Source organism: Lutra lutra, chromosome 5, assembly GCF_902655055.1.
Source record: "Lutra lutra chromosome 5, mLutLut1.2, whole genome shotgun sequence".
Lineage (NCBI taxonomy): Eukaryota > Metazoa > Chordata > Mammalia > Carnivora > Mustelidae > Lutra > Lutra lutra.
The window spans coordinates 73,958,094-73,974,140 of NC_062282.1; the positions used below are offsets into that span (position 1 = coordinate 73,958,094).

Sequence of the window (16,047 nt, forward strand, 5' to 3'; positions counted from 1 at the left end):
GGAGTCAGGAACCAGACATAGAAGCTCTTATACCACTCTTCCTCTATTGCAGACCCCTCCATTGCATTCCCCATGTGAAAAAGACTGTATTTACCTCTGTAGCAGGAGGAAAGAATTTCTTTGTCCAGCAACAGCCCAGCCAATGAGAGACTGTCACAACTGAGCCAATGAAAAGCCACTACACTTAGAGCTCCCAGTTTATTCTGAGAGGTGTTTTGTTTATAACAAAGGCCTCTCAACTTAGCCATTCCTCTGTAAAGAGTAGTCCTCTCCCATGTTCTCTAGACTTGCAAAGCCCTAGCCTGTGTGTCTGGAAATGCAATTCTCTGCTATTTCAGAATAAACTTTTTGTTCCCAGTAAGATAACTGACAGTTTAATTTTTAACAGATTTTTTTGTTTTGTTTTATTTCAGTTGTAGAAAGACAAAGAGAGCACGTAAGCTGGGAACAGGCGAAGGGAGAAGGAGAGAGAGAATTCCAAGCGGGCTCCATGCTCAGGATGACACCCCCAACATGGAGCTCAATCCCATAACCCTGAAATCAGGACCTGAGCAGAAATCAAGAGTCTGATGCTCAACCCACTGAACCACCCAGGTGCCGCTTAAGGTTAACAGGTTTAACAAATGCTTCTAAGTAGTTAAAGGACTAGTTCACTGGACTCCTCAAAATTATAGCTCTTACCTTGATAGCCTTTCTTTCCTGATATTGCTGGCATTTTATTCAGCCTTAAAAAATCTAAACTCCTGGCTTCAGCAAGAAATTGTAAAATGGCTAGGAATGGAGAGTTGTGACAATAGGCAAGACATAGTGTCTTTACTCAAGGACCTCCCAGTTTGGCAGGAAAATGTGTTAAGTCACACCTGACTTTCAAAAAAGATGTGGGGAGGGCGCCTGGGTGGCTCAGTGGGTTAAGCCGCTGCCTTCGGCTCAGGTCATGATCTCAGGGTCCTGGAATCGAGTCCTGCATCGGGTTCTCTGCTCAGCAGAAATCCTGCTTCCCTCTCTCTCTCTGCCTGCCTCTCCATCTACTTGTGATCTCTCTCTGTCAAATAAATAAATAAAATCTTTAAAAAAAAAAAAGATGGGGGGAGAGAGGATAATGTAGAAAATGGTGATGGTGATGAGGGAGTGAAGAAGCCAGTGATGCCAGTGTTTGAGACAATCTTAAAGGCTACATAACATATTTCCCCCCATTCTTTTTGGTGATTGTTGTTATAAAAGTAATACATATTAATTATAAAAAGTTTGGGGTGCCTCGGTGGCTCAGTCAGTTAAGAAGCTGCCTTTGGCTCAGGTCATGAACCCAGGGTCCTGGGATTAAGCCCCAGGTCGGGCGCCCTGCTCAGTGGAGAATCTACCTTTTCCTCTTCCTCTATCTGCTGCTCTGCCTACGTCTGCCCTCTATCTCTCTGTCAAAAAAAAAAAGAAAAGAAAAAGTTTAGAAAATCCAGAAAAATACCTCATGGAAACAAAAATCACCCCCAGTCTCACCTCACAGATTAAACCACTCTTATTAGATTATAATCATACTATACACGGTTTTATAAAATATTTAAAATTCAAAACATTTATTATAGACACTTTACCATGTAATTAATGATTCTAAATTCTGAATTTTAATGGATACATTTTTAATAGAATATAAAAGATAAGAGCACAACATCTAGCCACAGACTATGCTTCTAACAAAACTAGCCACTTAGAGTTCCCGTGTAGGTAAAATGGGGATTAATATCCAGAAGGGATGATATAAGAGAAAATAACATACAAAAAGGGGGAGAGGGGCGCCTGGGTGGCTCAGTGGGTTAAGCCGCTGCCTTCGGCTCAGGTCATGATCTCAGGGTCCTGGGATCGAGTCCCGCATCGGGCTCTCTGCTCAGCAGGAAGCCTGCTTCCTTCTCTCTCTCTCTCTGCCTTTCTCTCCGTCTACTTGTGATCTCTGTCAAATAAATAAATAAAATCTTTAAAAAAAAAAAAAAAGGGGGGGGGGAGAGATGGAAAAAGCACCAGGCAGGTATTATGATTTGACTGGGTAGATTTGGGCTGGACTATCAGGGACCTAGGCTCCCATATTATAGAGCCTCTTGAGCTCTATTATATATATATATATAATAGTGATATGATATCTATATATATCACTATAATATATAAATATAATTTGAGTAGAGCAGAAACGTGTTCAGTGTTGTTTTTGAAAGTTTGCTCTAGGGGTGTCTGGGTGGCTCAGTCGTTAAGTTTCTGCCTTGGGCTCAGGTCATGATCCCAGGGTCCTGGATTCAAGCCCCACATAGAGCCCAGCATTGAGCTCCCTGCTTGGTGGAGAGTCTGCTTCTCCCTCTCCCACTCCCCCTGCTTGTGTTCCCTCTCTCACCATCTCTCTGCCAAATAAATAAATAAATAAATAAATAATTTTTTAAGGAAGAAAGAAAGTTAGTTTGTTCTAGCAGCAACTAGCATGGGTTGTATTGGAACAGCTTGACTGAAAACCGAGCTCAGGAATGAGGTTGGTCCAATCATGCAGGTGAGTGGTAACACAGGCCTAGGTTGGGTCTGTGAGAACAAAGAAATATGGAGTTGTGTGTGAGAATCTATAAACCCTTGAACAAACCTGTAAGATGTCATGATTGATAGCATATTATTAGCTAAAATAAAGGAGTTATCAAAGACCAGAATTTTAACTTGTATTACTTAAATTCCCACAATAGAAACCTCACCGCAGATTACAGGTATCCCTGGCCTAGTTTAATGCAACAACTCCATTCTTCTCCCTGCAGTCAATTATCATCAGAGCTGTTGGAGTTTTTTAAAGTAAGCTTTAGGCCCAATGTGGTGTTTAAAGTCATGACCCCAAGAACAAGATTTACATGCTCCACCCATTGAGACGGCCACGCACCCCAGATTTTTTTATTTTTAGTTTCTTTGAAGATTTTATTTATTTATTTGAAAGGGAGCGAGTGAGGGAGAGAGAGAGAGAGAGCAAAAGTGCGCACAAGATAGGGAAGAGGCAGAGGAAGAGAGAAGCAGACTCCCCGCTGAGCAGGGAGCCTCTGGGATCAGGAGCTGAGCCAAAGGCAGATGCTCAACCATCTGAGCCACCTAGGTGCCTTCCCTCCTGATTTTTTAAAAATGCATTCAGGGGTGCCTGGGTGGCTCAGATGGTTAAGCATCTTTTGGCTCAGGTTATGATCTCCAGGTCCTGGCATGGAGCCTCAGGTCGGGTTCCTAGCTCATCAGGGAGTCTGCTTCTCCCTCTCCCTCTGCCTCTCCCCCTACTTGTGCTCTCTCTTTCTCCGCCTCTGTCTCTGTATCTTTCTCCAATGAATAACTAAAATCTTTTTAAGAAATAAAATAAAATTGCATTCATCTTAAAGCATGACTTGGATCAAATTACTCCCCTCTTTACAACTCTTCAACTGCTTCCCAAGGCCTATAAACTTTTTACAATGCCTTACAAGAGGTATTGCTCTGCCCCATCTACTTCTCCAATCTTACCTCTTGCCATTTCTGCCTTGCTCACCATAGCAACTCATTCCTGCCTCTGCATTTTGTAGGTGGTGTTCCCTTTGACCAGAGCCTTTCTTCTTCCCATTTTCTCTCTTTGTATAGCTACCTCTCTCATCCTTTGGATCACACCTTAAATGTCGCCTCTTGTCCTGACCTTCCTAACCAAACCAGTTTCCTACTTGTTATTCGTTGTCTCAGTACCAATACTTCAACACCACTGACCAAAATTTAAATTTAAAAATAATGTATTTATGGGCTCCTGGGTGGCTCAGTGGGTTAAAGCCTCTGTCTTCGTCTCACGTCATGGTCCCGGGGTCCTGGGATCGAGCCCCGCATCGGGCTCTCTGCTCAGCAGGGAGCCTGCTTCCTCCTCTCTTTCTCTCTGCCTGCTGCTCTGCCTACTTGTGATCTCTCTCTGTCAAATAAATATATAAAACTTTAAATAAAATAAACAAAAAATCTTTTTTTAAAAGATTTTTATTTATTTATTTGACAGACAGAGATCACAAGTAGGCAGAGAGGCAGGCAGAGAGAAAGAGAGGAGGAAGCAGGCTCCCTGCTGAGCAGAGAGCCCGATGCGGGGCTCGATCCCAGGACCCCGGGACCATGACGTGAGACGAAGACAGAGGCTTTAACCCACTGAGCCACCCAGGAGCCCCAACAAAAAATCTTTTAAAAAAAGAACCTGAAAGAATGAAAGACAACATAATTTAGAAATAAGTACTAGTAATGTGGTTTAGACTATACTTGAAATATGAACTTGTAGTAGTGAATTGTTGAGGGGCAAAATAGTCAGAAGATGGGAAAAGATGACACTTTAAATTCATTCACTTGAAAACATTTAGTGAACACCTGTTAAAGGGGAGGCCCTAAGCCAATTGCCGAGAATATAGATGTGAAAAGGACACATCCTTGGTTTCTACTCTCTGAGGATCTAAAAACAAGACACATATGAAATAAAAAAAATTACCTTAGAATGGGGAGGATATGTATAGAATTTTATTCCACGAAGAAAGGTAAACATAGCCTCAAGCATTTAACAATGAGAAGTGTTATGAAAAAAAAAAACACAATAAGCAAGATAAGAGGGTTAGAATGAGCAGGGAAGGTATGCTATTGTAGGGGTATTCAGAGAAGGGGTAAACAATAAGTTATCGTGAATAAAGCCTGAAGTGGTGAGAGATTGAGCCATAGGTGTATCTTGCAGAAGAGCATTGAGGGTTAAGAAGTTAAGTGTAGGGGTGCCTGGGTGGCTAAGTGGGTTAAAGCCTCTGCCTTCGGCTCAGGTCATGATCTCAGGGTCCTGGGACTGAGCCCCCCCCCCCCCCCCCCCCCCAATCAGGCTCTCTGCTCAGCAGGGAGCCTGCTTCCTCCCTCTCTCTCTGCCTGCCTCTCTGCCTACTTGTGATCTCTCTCTCTGTCAAATAAAAAAAAAAAAGAAGTTAAGTGTAAAAGGCAGGCTTGTGGTTGGGTAGGTAGAGAAACAGCAAGTATGTGTACAGTGGAGTGAGTGAGAGAGTGTGGAAGATGAAGACAGAGAGGTATCAGGGCCAGGCCATGTGGGACTTAGAAGGTTGAGTAGGGATTTGTGTTTTACTCTGCACAAGATGAGAAAAGCCATGCAGAGAAACTTGATGGAACAGGCAAGGGGAGCAATTATAGGTATTGGGGTAAAGGAAAAGACAGAATAAAGACAGAATCAGTATTTAGGAACTCAGTTAAACATGTAAGATGGATTGGAGAGAAGCAAACCAGAAAGGCTATCCCTGGAGCTCCAGTGCAAAATGATGACAATTAACCAGTGGGTGGTGAGAATGGCAAGAAACTACATAAAGATGAAAAGTTTTCAAAGAGAACAATGGGATTTACTGGCTTGGTGTGAGATGAGTGCTCTTGCGGTGTAGCTTCTGAGCTACTGACTTTAGATACAAACAGATGTCCTGACAGAGGCAAATGAGGCCAAGGGAACTGTTCTTAAAATGGAGTCACAAGAATTTCAGAACCTGTTGTTTGTGACTGAAACCTTTTGTTTGTCTGTTTGTTTGAAATAGGACACATATTTAAATAAATAAAGGACCTAAATTAACTCCCCTATTCTGAAAAGTAAACAGAATTGTTTCCATTTATCAGTTGACAATTCAACAGTGAGGAACAGGCAGGCAAAGGGGCCCTCCTGTATGAGCCTGGTTCACTTCTGTATGTCAGCGAATTTTTATTTATTTTTTAAAAAGATTTTATTTATTTATTTGACAGATAGAGACCACAAGTAGGCAGAGAAGCAGGCAGAGAGAGATGGGGAAGCAGGCTCCCCAGCAAGCAGAGAGCCCGATGCGGGGCTCGATCCCAGGACCCTGAGATCATGACAGAGGCTTTAACCCACTGAGCCACCCAGGCGCCCCTGTCAGCGAATTTTATTAGGAATGCTTGTCTACCTCTTTGGTCTAAAATAAATAATCACCTTTAATGGAATATTCTTTGTATAGTGCTGTCTCCTGCTGAGACTCTGAAGTATCACCTATTTTTTTGTTTGTTTATCATCTTTAGTAGGGTTGAAGGCTTTGAAAATAATGCGCAGAAAATCAGATACATATACATATGAAGGGTGTATCTATGGCATAAGGTCCTCTTGTTCTGGAAAACAAGGATAAAAAGGTAGAATATATTACTGACATCAGTTTAGAAAAATGTATGGTACTGGAGGATAGATTCACATAGTTAACTAAAAAAAATCATACCCTTAGCAACTCGTAATAGCACTAATAATTTTTCCTTGGTATTTATATAGTCACACTTTAAGAAGTCAGAGAAGGGTTTGACAATGTATGGATGACATTTAAAAAGAAAATTACTGTTGGGGAGCCTGGATGGCTCAGTCATTAGGCGTCCGCTTTTGGCTCTGATAGTGATCCTGGAGTCCTGAGATTGAGCCCCACATTGAGCCCCATATTGGGCTCCCTGCTCCAGGGGAGGCCTGCTTCTCCCTCTCCCATTCCCCCTGCTTGTGTTCCCTCTCTCGCTGTGTCTCTCTCTGTCAAATAAATAAATAAAATATTTTTAAGAAAGAAAGAAAATTACCTTTTTAACTATGTTGTCTCACCTCAATTCCTTAAACTTAACTTCCTATTGTCCCTGAGAGTGGGCAGATGACAAATGCTTCTTTTCTCCTCAGTATTTTATTTTTTTATTGTAAATTTAGCTTTTTGTTTTTTATTAAAATTATTTTTATTAACATATAATGTATTATTTACCCCAGGGGTATAGGTCTGTGAATCATCAGGCATTACATATTTCACAGCACTCACTGTAGCCCATATCCTCCCCAATGTCCATAACCCAACCACCCTAGTCCTACCCCCACTCCCCCCAGCATCTCCTAAGTATTTTAAAACTATCACTTAGCCATAGTTTTTTGGGGGAATAAAAACAACACGAGGAAGGGGGACAAATTTTAGAAAAAGGAGTATTTACTCGCATATTATGGTTTTTTTTTTTAACCAACCGTGGTTGGTTTGTTTAGCCAGCCATTGGTTTGTTTAACCAACCATGATTTATGTTTCAAAATGTCTAATCTTTGAGGTGTTTTTTTTTTCCCTCTGAGCACACAGATATTGCTTAAACAGAATAAAGTCCAAAGAAGGCTTGATTTAACCAAATGAAACTCCGGTGCCAAAGTCAATAAACCAATTAAGGAGTTGCATTAAAAAAGAAAAAAAAAATTAAACTACTGCAAGTTTGATACCAGGTCTAAGCATTTGTCCCTGTGAAGAATGACGGACTTTCTCTCTGACCTCAGGAAGGTACAGTCTCTCTGAGATCTGTTTTCTTTTTTTAACATTGAGAGGCTTGTGTTGCTCATATTTTTGAGTGATCTTGGGATATATGATTTGGGATTTTGTTGTAGGGAAACAGTTTGACTAAAAGTATCATCTTCATTCTAAAGAAACCTTCATACTTGTATCTTGTGCAAAGGAGTTTAATTGTTTAACTCCACACAAGGCAAATACATTTTTAGTGAGGTTCTGAGGCAAATGATAAAAACAGGATTAGGATAAAATTTAACCCTTAATTATTTGAATTCTTACTGTTTGCTTTTCAGGTCTGACACAATGGTTTAATTCTTGCTCTAATGATTATATACCATAACATTATACAATATAAATACAGTATTTCATAGCAGGCATTTACAAAATCCTTGGTGTGCCTTTTTTTTTTTTTTAAGGTTTATTTATTTACTGGAGAGAACCCAAGTAGGGAGGAAGGGCAGAGGAAGAGGGAGAAGTAGATTCCCCCCTGAGCAAGGAACCCAATGCAGGACTCCATACCAGGACCTTGGAATCATGACCTGAGCTGAAAGCACACTCTCAACCAACTGAGCCACCCAAGCGCCCTTGGTAGGACACTTTAATCAACAGAACAAATCTGTAGATTAAAGAAGAGCTTTGTCATCAGCTCAGGGCAGGAAAAACCCAAGTAGAATGAAGATAGGTAAAATGGTTAAGGAGATCATCAATTAACTGTATTATCCCACCTCCCTAAAAGTATATAAAAAAAAAAAGTCTGTTTGCCCAGAAAGGAAGTTTGAATGTTCTACCTTACTGTAACTTCTTAGAAGAGGAACTAAAACTGCCATTTAAACCTGTTCAATGTGATGATGTTAATGAACTTTCGCGTGACTATGCTATGAATCAGCGAGTTTCAAAATTAAAATTAGTTGAGTCGTCCAGTGAAAAAAGAGTTGCTCCTCGATTTGATTACTTTTAACCCACGTACATAATTACCCCCCCTTAAAACAAGCAAACAAACAAACCCCCCCCCAAAAACCCTTATGATTTACACTTGGAATATAATGAAATGTGAAATGAAATACTGCGACAAATATTCATCAGTTCAGCTACCAGAGGCATAGTTTTGAGAGAGGACGATGACGTCTGTCGTCTCAGGTTATCTTCATAAACGCCAGGAGAGGAACTGTCAGTCCCACCCCTCGAAAGTGGCTCCCGAAGACAGGCCTGCCCTCAGATTCTAGCCCTGCCCGCGGGATGACGTTCACTACGGCGGGGATTTCCGTAGCAGTGACACACGCCACTTCCGGCCGGCGGTGCGACTCAGTGACGTGGCAGGCGAGGTCGAGCACGGTCCTTCGGGCTGGGACACCCGGAGCTGTCAGGCGGCCTCTGGGAAGCCCCAAGGGGGAAAAAGAGCGTACCGACCGCGGCGGCGACCTCGACCGAGCCCGGAGCCGGAAGTGCCACGTGTCCCCATTGCGCCTGCGCGGCCAGCGGCTGACAGGCACTTCCGGCCGGGGCCTCTCTCCTCTTTCGGTAGGCTGCCGCCTTCCAGCCCGGCGTTCTCGGCCCCACCTGTCTGACTCCCAGGCGTCAGCTCCCAGGCCAACCCGTGGCCGCTCGCGGGCTGGGAAGAATGCAGCGCCAGGCCTAGGACATGATGCGCCGCCCTCTCTCCTCGCCTCAGTCCTGAGTTGGTGGTTCCTTCCCTCCGCTTCCAGCAGTCGTCTTTCAGCTCTTAGTGTGGCGCTGTCGCAGACCCCGACCATCCCCTGCCAACCCCGACGCGCACGGTCGTCATGTCCCAGCCGGGGATACCGGCCTCCGGCGGCGCCCCAACCGGCCTCCAGGCCCAGAACGGGGCCGCCTCGGCGTCGGGGTCTCTCTACAGCAACGGTAAGTACTGCCCGGGGGGCGGGCGGCTGACGCGGCCTGGGCTCGAGCTGACCTTTGGTTACTGCAGCTGCCTATGGCGACAGGAGAGGGTGACCTCCCGGCCCGGCAAATGAGCGGGTGGTGATGGGCGCCTGGGCCAAGGAGACCGCCGTGAATATCCAGCCTCAATCCCGGACTCGTCTTAAGTGTTTCATATTTATTTATTCATGCGTTCAGTGAACAATTAATGAGTGCTTGCTGAATATAACACGCTGGGTATACGTGGGTGAAAGATACAGATTCGGTGCATACCTCAGTACTCGCATGCAAGACTCGTAGTGCCTGTTTATGTGCTTTCCCCTTCCTTGCCACTTCACCCTGTCTTCCAGACAGCACAGCTCCGGGACTGATTGATTTCATTTCAGTTCCACAGGGCCTGCGGTGGGGTGGGGGTGGGGGACGTCTGAATTTATGGAGGTAAATGAATGTGCTTTTGGCAGGCCCCTTTAAGGCCTGCTGGTGTCTTCCAGAACCATAGGCGAATGTACTTAGGCCACTTGTTAAGTTTTTCAGCTTTGGAAGAACCAAATAATAGGGGATGATCTCCTGTTTGATTTCCAGAGGTTTTTACTCACTTGGAAAAGTGGTCGGAAACACCTCTGAACCTCTCTCGAGAGTGTACATGTGGCACTGCACTTTTTCACTTGGTGTGAGAGTTAGTTTTATGCCTCTTCTAGGACTCTTTAAATTGTCCTACATTGTGATTGGCTAAACTTACCATAATTGTTATATTAGAGAAAGAAAGATTTTTTGCCAATATCTTTCCAAGTTACTGATTTACCAATAAATCTTTAGCTCATCGAAACAAAACTTAGAATAAAACTAATATATTTAAAATGCCCATTGTAGGGCGCCTGGGTGGCTCAGTGGGTTAAGCCGCTGCCTTCGGCTCGGGTCATGATCTCAGGGTCCTGGGATCGAGGCCCGCATCGGGCTCTCTGCTCAGCGGGGAGCCTGCTTCCCTCTCTCTCTTTCTCTGCCTGCCTCTCCATCTGCTTGTGATCTCTCTCTGTCAAATAAATAAATAAAATCTTTAAAAAAAAAATAAAATGCCCATTGTAATCTAAGATTTTTGTGAAGTTCCGGAAAATAGCCAGTGACTAAAATACCCAATTTACATTGTGTTTAGAGAAGACTAGTGCTTCTTTACAAAGAATGCTCTAAAAGACTTTTTAAAATGTCTTGAGTAGGCAGGTATGTAGGCAGAAGCAAGAATAAGTGTAAGCACTGTAATGGTATTAAGTTGAATGAATTGTTCCTTCTCATACTTGTGGTAACAGATTAAGTAAACTGCGTTTGATTCTAGGCTATTTAGTAACATTTACACTGAGGATGAAATCATTTTAAGACTTTCACTTTGAGGCAGAAAAACTGAACATGTCATATGATTGCAGACAGCCTTTCCTCCTGTCCTTCCTGCTGCTTTCTTGCAGTGTATTCAATAAACTTCTATATCCTTAAAAAAAAAAAGTCATATGGCTATGGCTTTTTCTTATAATCTATAAATTGCAGTTTTACATGAGCAAATCCTGCAAATACACTTGTCAGTTTTTATTTAAGTGTAGTGTGATAATTTTAGTGTGATACTGAAGGAAGTTAGCCACTGCAACATGTAGTATAAAAGATTGTGTCACCTCTGTTGACTTAATCCTGTCCAACAGACATTTGTTGCACACTTTCTAAGTTCTATCCTTGGGAATGTAAAAGAAAACAAGAAAACAGTCCCTGTGCACACATTGCCCAGGGCCAATTGAGAATTCATTTAGAAAAGGAAATCCTTAGACTACAAATAGCATTTTGAAGATATAATTTTGAAAGTCTTTATTATCCCCATTTCTAAAGTTTTTGTAGAATTATTTTCAGTAAAATGGCTAATGGCCTGTGCTGGGTTTCTTTGTTGTTCATCCTGCTAATAATAAAGATAGTAGGGATGCAGTGAACAATTGGAGAGGGTATTTCTCTAGAAGGTGGAAAAAAGAGTTCAGTGTTGAAATCCAATTTTATTGGTTAACTCTTTCAGGGCAGTTATTGGCCCTAAAGTATCTTTTGAATACTCGTACTGTAGATTTAAAAAATATGTATTTTATTTATTTGTTTGACTGAGAGAGAGGGAACACAAGCAGGGGGAGTTGGAGAGGGAAAAGCAAGCTCCCTGCCAAGCAAGGAGCCTGACACAGGGCTCGATCTCAGTACCTGGGATCATGACCTGAGCTAAAGGCACTTAACGACTGGGCCACCTAGGCGCCCCTGAATACTCATACCGTAGATTTAATGTAGCTTTTTATTTTTTTAAAGATTTATTTATTGGGGCACCTGGGTGGCTCAGTGGGTTAAGCTTCTGCCTTCTGCTCAGGTCATGATCTCAGGGTCCTAGGATCGAGCCCTGCATTGGGCTCTCTGCTCAGCAGTGAGCTGTTTCCACCGCCTGCCTCTCTTCCTACTTGTGATCTCTCTCTCTATCAAATAAATAAATAAAATCTTTTAAAAAAAGATTTATTTATTTGTTTTTAGGGAGGGAGAGAGAGAGAGAGTGTGCAAGCGTGAGTGCACCTGAGGGTGAGCCAGGGGAATGGCAGGGGAAGAGGGGTAGAATCTTCAGCAGACTCCCTGGTGAGCACAGACTACCAGGAGGGGCTCCATCTCACGACCCTGAGATCATGATCAGAGCTGAAATCAAGAGTCAGATGCTTAACTGACTGAGAAACCCAGGCACCTATTAATGTAGCTTTTTAAAATTATAGTTGATACATAATGTTAAATTAATTTTGGATATATAACATTACTGATTGGACTTTTCTATGTGCTGTGCTTACTACAAGTGTAGCTACCATCTGTCACCGTACAACCCTATTACAAATACAATTGACTATATTTCCTAGGCTGTACCTCTCATCCCCATGATTTACTCATTGCATAGCTGGAAGTTTGTACCTGCCAATGTAGCTTTTTTAAATTGCATATTACAGTTCAGTTGAATATTCAGATACTTTTTAGAAAATCAAAAGACTGAATAGTTACCTTTTCCATTTTTCTGTAACTTATTATGGTATTTTATAGTGTCATTATATGTAATTCCTGACACACCAGGACTTTTTTTTTCCTGTGGTAGATTGTTGCATTGCAATCTAAAGGTTGTCTAGACAGGTTTTTCTAAGTCTGTAGAGATTTGTGTACACATATTTTCTTTGCAAAAATTGACAGTGAAACTGTAAGGCTATATAAACTGGCATATGTTCATCTCATTAATATGTAATAAGGCTAAAGGCAAATAATAACTCCCACTCTTTTTTGTTAAAGGTTTAATTTTTTTTTTTTTTTAAGTGATCTCTGTACCTATGTGGCTCGAACTCACAACCCCAAGTATGAATCCCATGCTTTACTGACTGAGCTAGCCAGGTGCTCCTCATGACTCCCACTTTTTTTTCCTTTTTTTTTTTTTTTTTTTGATTTGAGACAGAGGAAGAGAGAGCGAGTGCATGCATACTCTGAGGGAGGGGGCAGAGAGGGAGAGGGACAAGCATCCTACACACTGAGTGCAGAGCCCAACATGGGACTCCATTTCACAAATGTGAGATCATGATCTGAGCCAAAGTCCAAAGTTGGCTGTTTAACCAGATGAGTCACCCAGGTATCCCATGACTCTCACTTTTAATTAGTTGGATTTTTTGACTATTTGGATCAATTTGCCAAGGCAGTTAGAAACTGTAGTTTTACTAATTTTATTTTTGGTAGTATTTATGTAATGTTCACTTTCTCCCAAATATAGTAGAGGTCTCAAAGGATATTTGTCATCATTTGTACCACCCAGATTTCCCTGGTTTAATGTATGTAATTTTTTAATTTTTTGAAGAGTTTATTTGTTTGAGAGAGAGAGCAAGCAAGCACACAAGCAGGTGGAGAGGCAGAGAGAGGAGAAGCAGACTCCTCGCTGAGCAGGGAGACCGATGTGGAGCTTGATCCCAGGACTTTGGGATCGTGACCTGAACCGAAGGCAGGCACTTAACCAGCTGAGCCACTGAAGTGCCTCTAATGTATGTAATTTTGTAAAATAATACCTTTCTGCCCTCTAGACTATAAAACCTATACAAGCAAGGGTATCTGCTTTTGCACATCATCCTCTCTCCAACTTTCCACATGGTATCTAGCACATTTTAGGAATTACCAGTTTCATTGAATGGAAGTTTTAGAATTAGGTGTTTTGGAATTTAAGTCACTAAATGTGTATTCACGTAATAGAAAATTAGAGCTCATTTCCAACTCCTTTTTTTCTGATGTATTTTTAGCATTTTTTTTTTTTTTACAGTATTAACTAAGACAATAGAATATGTTGGGGGTTGTTATTTGGTCATCAGTTTAAATGCTAGAGTCGTGCCATCTGCTGTAGGCATGACAGAAATGTAGGTCTTTTTTAGTTTCACTATGATGTAAATCATGTTTATGATTGTGTATTTGATATAGAAAATCTCTAGTTATGATCAAAGCATGCTACAAATAAAATTGGCATGTGGTCTATGATTGTTGTGGCCTTTTCATGTTTTCAGTAGGGGCAGTAACTTTGGACTTCCAAAACTTTTTGTGTATGTCTGCGAGAACTTTTGGTGTTGAGCTTCGTGTTTGTCTCTGCTGATAGACTGGAAGTTCCTGAAAGACAGATATAGTAACCATAAGAACTAACATTTATTGTTTACATATTCCAAACCCAGTGCTAGGTTACATTATACCCATTATCTCATTTAATCCTCACAACTGCACTGTGGGGTGAGAACTGTTAAGTACTGATAAGGAAACTGTGATGCGGGATGCCTGGGTGGCTCAGTGGGATGTGTGTCTGCCTTAGGCTCCGGTGGTGGTCCAGGGGTTCTGGGACAGAGTCCTGCATCTGTTTCTCCCTCTGCCCCTCCCCCTGTGCTCATGCACATGCGCATTCTCTCTCTCTCTCTCTCTCTCTCACTTGCATGCTCTCTCGAATAAATAAATAAAATCTTAAAAAAAAGGAAACTGTGATGGGTGGACAAGGAACTAGTTTAAGGTCACACAGTTAATAAATTGTGGAAACTAGATTTCAAGCCTAGGCAGTCTTAGTTAACCACTGTTATTCAGTTTATCTGATTGTTATATCTGAATCTCAGGACCTAGCACCTGGAATTAGAGCCTGAATCAAGGATCAGAAACTTCTCTTTGGTTTCTTTGTGTAGGTGGATGCATATGATTATAGTAAGTTTACATTTTTCAAAACTGCCACGTAGCTTATTCTCCTTTGGATTATAATTATTATATGACCTGACCTTCACTTTTTTTAGTATATAGTCAGTTTCTTTGCTATTTCAACATCACATTTCATAAATATCTTCCAGATCCTGTAATTGCTCCTACCCCACTTAGATTCCTTGCATTTGCATTCTCTTTCCATTGCTTTCCAAGTGCTATTATTTTGTAGTGACTGACCCACAAGTTGTACTCACATGGTGGCATCCATTTGTTGCACTTTAAGTTTCATTTGGTCAGCTCTCTTAGTGATCAGAATATATTTAATGGGTGGGGTGAGGTGCTGAATCAGATTCTTTCCCAATATTTAATTTATCATTCAAACCTGTTGTATTTAAAAATACCTACACAAAGGGGCGCCTGGGTGGCTCAGTGGGTTAAAGCCTCTGCCTTTCGCTCAGGTCATGATCCCAGGGTTCTGGGATTGAGCCCCACATCGGGCTCTCTGCTCAGCAGGGAGTCTGCTTCCCTTCCTTTCTCTCTGCCTGCCTCTCTGCCTACTTGTGATCTCTGTCAAATAAATAAATAAAATCTTTAAAAAAAATACACAAAAAGAAGGAACTTGTCAAGGTTTAAGGAACATATTGCTCTCTCAAATGTGGTATTTTTTTTTTTAAGATTTTTTTATTTATTTGTCAGAGAGAGAGTGAGAGAGAGCGAGCACAGGCAGACAGAATAGCAGGCAGAGGCAGAGGGAGAAGCAGGCTCCCCGACAAGCAAGGAGCCCGATGTGGGACTCGATCCCAGGATGCTGGGATCATGACCTGAGCTGAAGGCAGTTGCTTAACCAACTGAGCCACCCAGGCATCCCACCAACTGAGCCACCCAGGCGTCCCACAAATGTGGTATTTTTGAATACTTGTTCATTTTTCTCTGACTTTTACTTATACTTCCGTGTATGACACCATAATTAATAGAAACATACTCTGGAGAGCCTTGAATTAATTTAAATTGGTCATTCAGTTGGATTCATGTATGATAGATGGAAAATGTAAACTGTCCCTGGCAAATAGTATGTATTTACTGAATGGATTAATGAATGAATTGCTTAAGAATACAAAGAGCGGGGGTGCCTGGGTGGCTCAGTGGGTTAAGGCCTCTGCCTTTGGCTCAGGTCATGATCTCAGGGTCCTGGGATCGAGCCCCGCGTCGGGCTCTCTGCTCAGCGGGGAGCCTGCTTCCCTCTCTCTCTCTCTGCCTGCCTCTCTGCCTACTTGTGATCTCTCTCTCTCTGTCAAATAAATAAAATCTTTAAAAAAAAAAAAAAGAATACAAAGAGCGCTGGTCTTTTTGCTTCAAATTTTAGGGAAGACCATTCTCGGCGCCATCTTTTCCCTTTAGTATTAAATTTGCATGAAAGGGATAGTTTATGGATTGTGCTTTTTTGACTGTTCAGTAGGCTTTCTTGAAGAAACTTGTAAAATTAAAATTTATTTTGGGGGCACCTGGGTGGCTTAGATGGTTAAGTGTCTGCCTTCAGCTCAGGTCATGATCTCCAGGTCCTGGGATCAAGCCTGGCAGGGTCCCAGCTCAGCGGAGCTTCTCCCTATCCCTCTGC

The 16,047-nt window shown here is 42.1% G+C and overlaps 1 protein-coding gene across 2 annotated transcripts in view; it reads left to right on the forward strand.

The window, feature by feature from the left end:
• Window positions 1–8,689: 8,689 nt before the first annotated feature.
• The window catches only part of SEC24A (SEC24 homolog A, COPII coat complex component), a 65,620-nt gene continuing 58,262 nt past the window's right edge, over window positions 8,690–16,047 (forward strand). For both annotated transcript variants that reach the window (XM_047731674.1, XM_047731675.1), the window contains exon 1: window positions 8,690–9,185. In XM_047731674.1, the coding sequence (XP_047587630.1) occupies window positions 9,089–9,185 (97 nt within the window). In that variant the 5' untranslated portion in view covers window positions 8,690–9,088. The remainder of the gene's footprint in view (window positions 9,186–16,047) is intronic.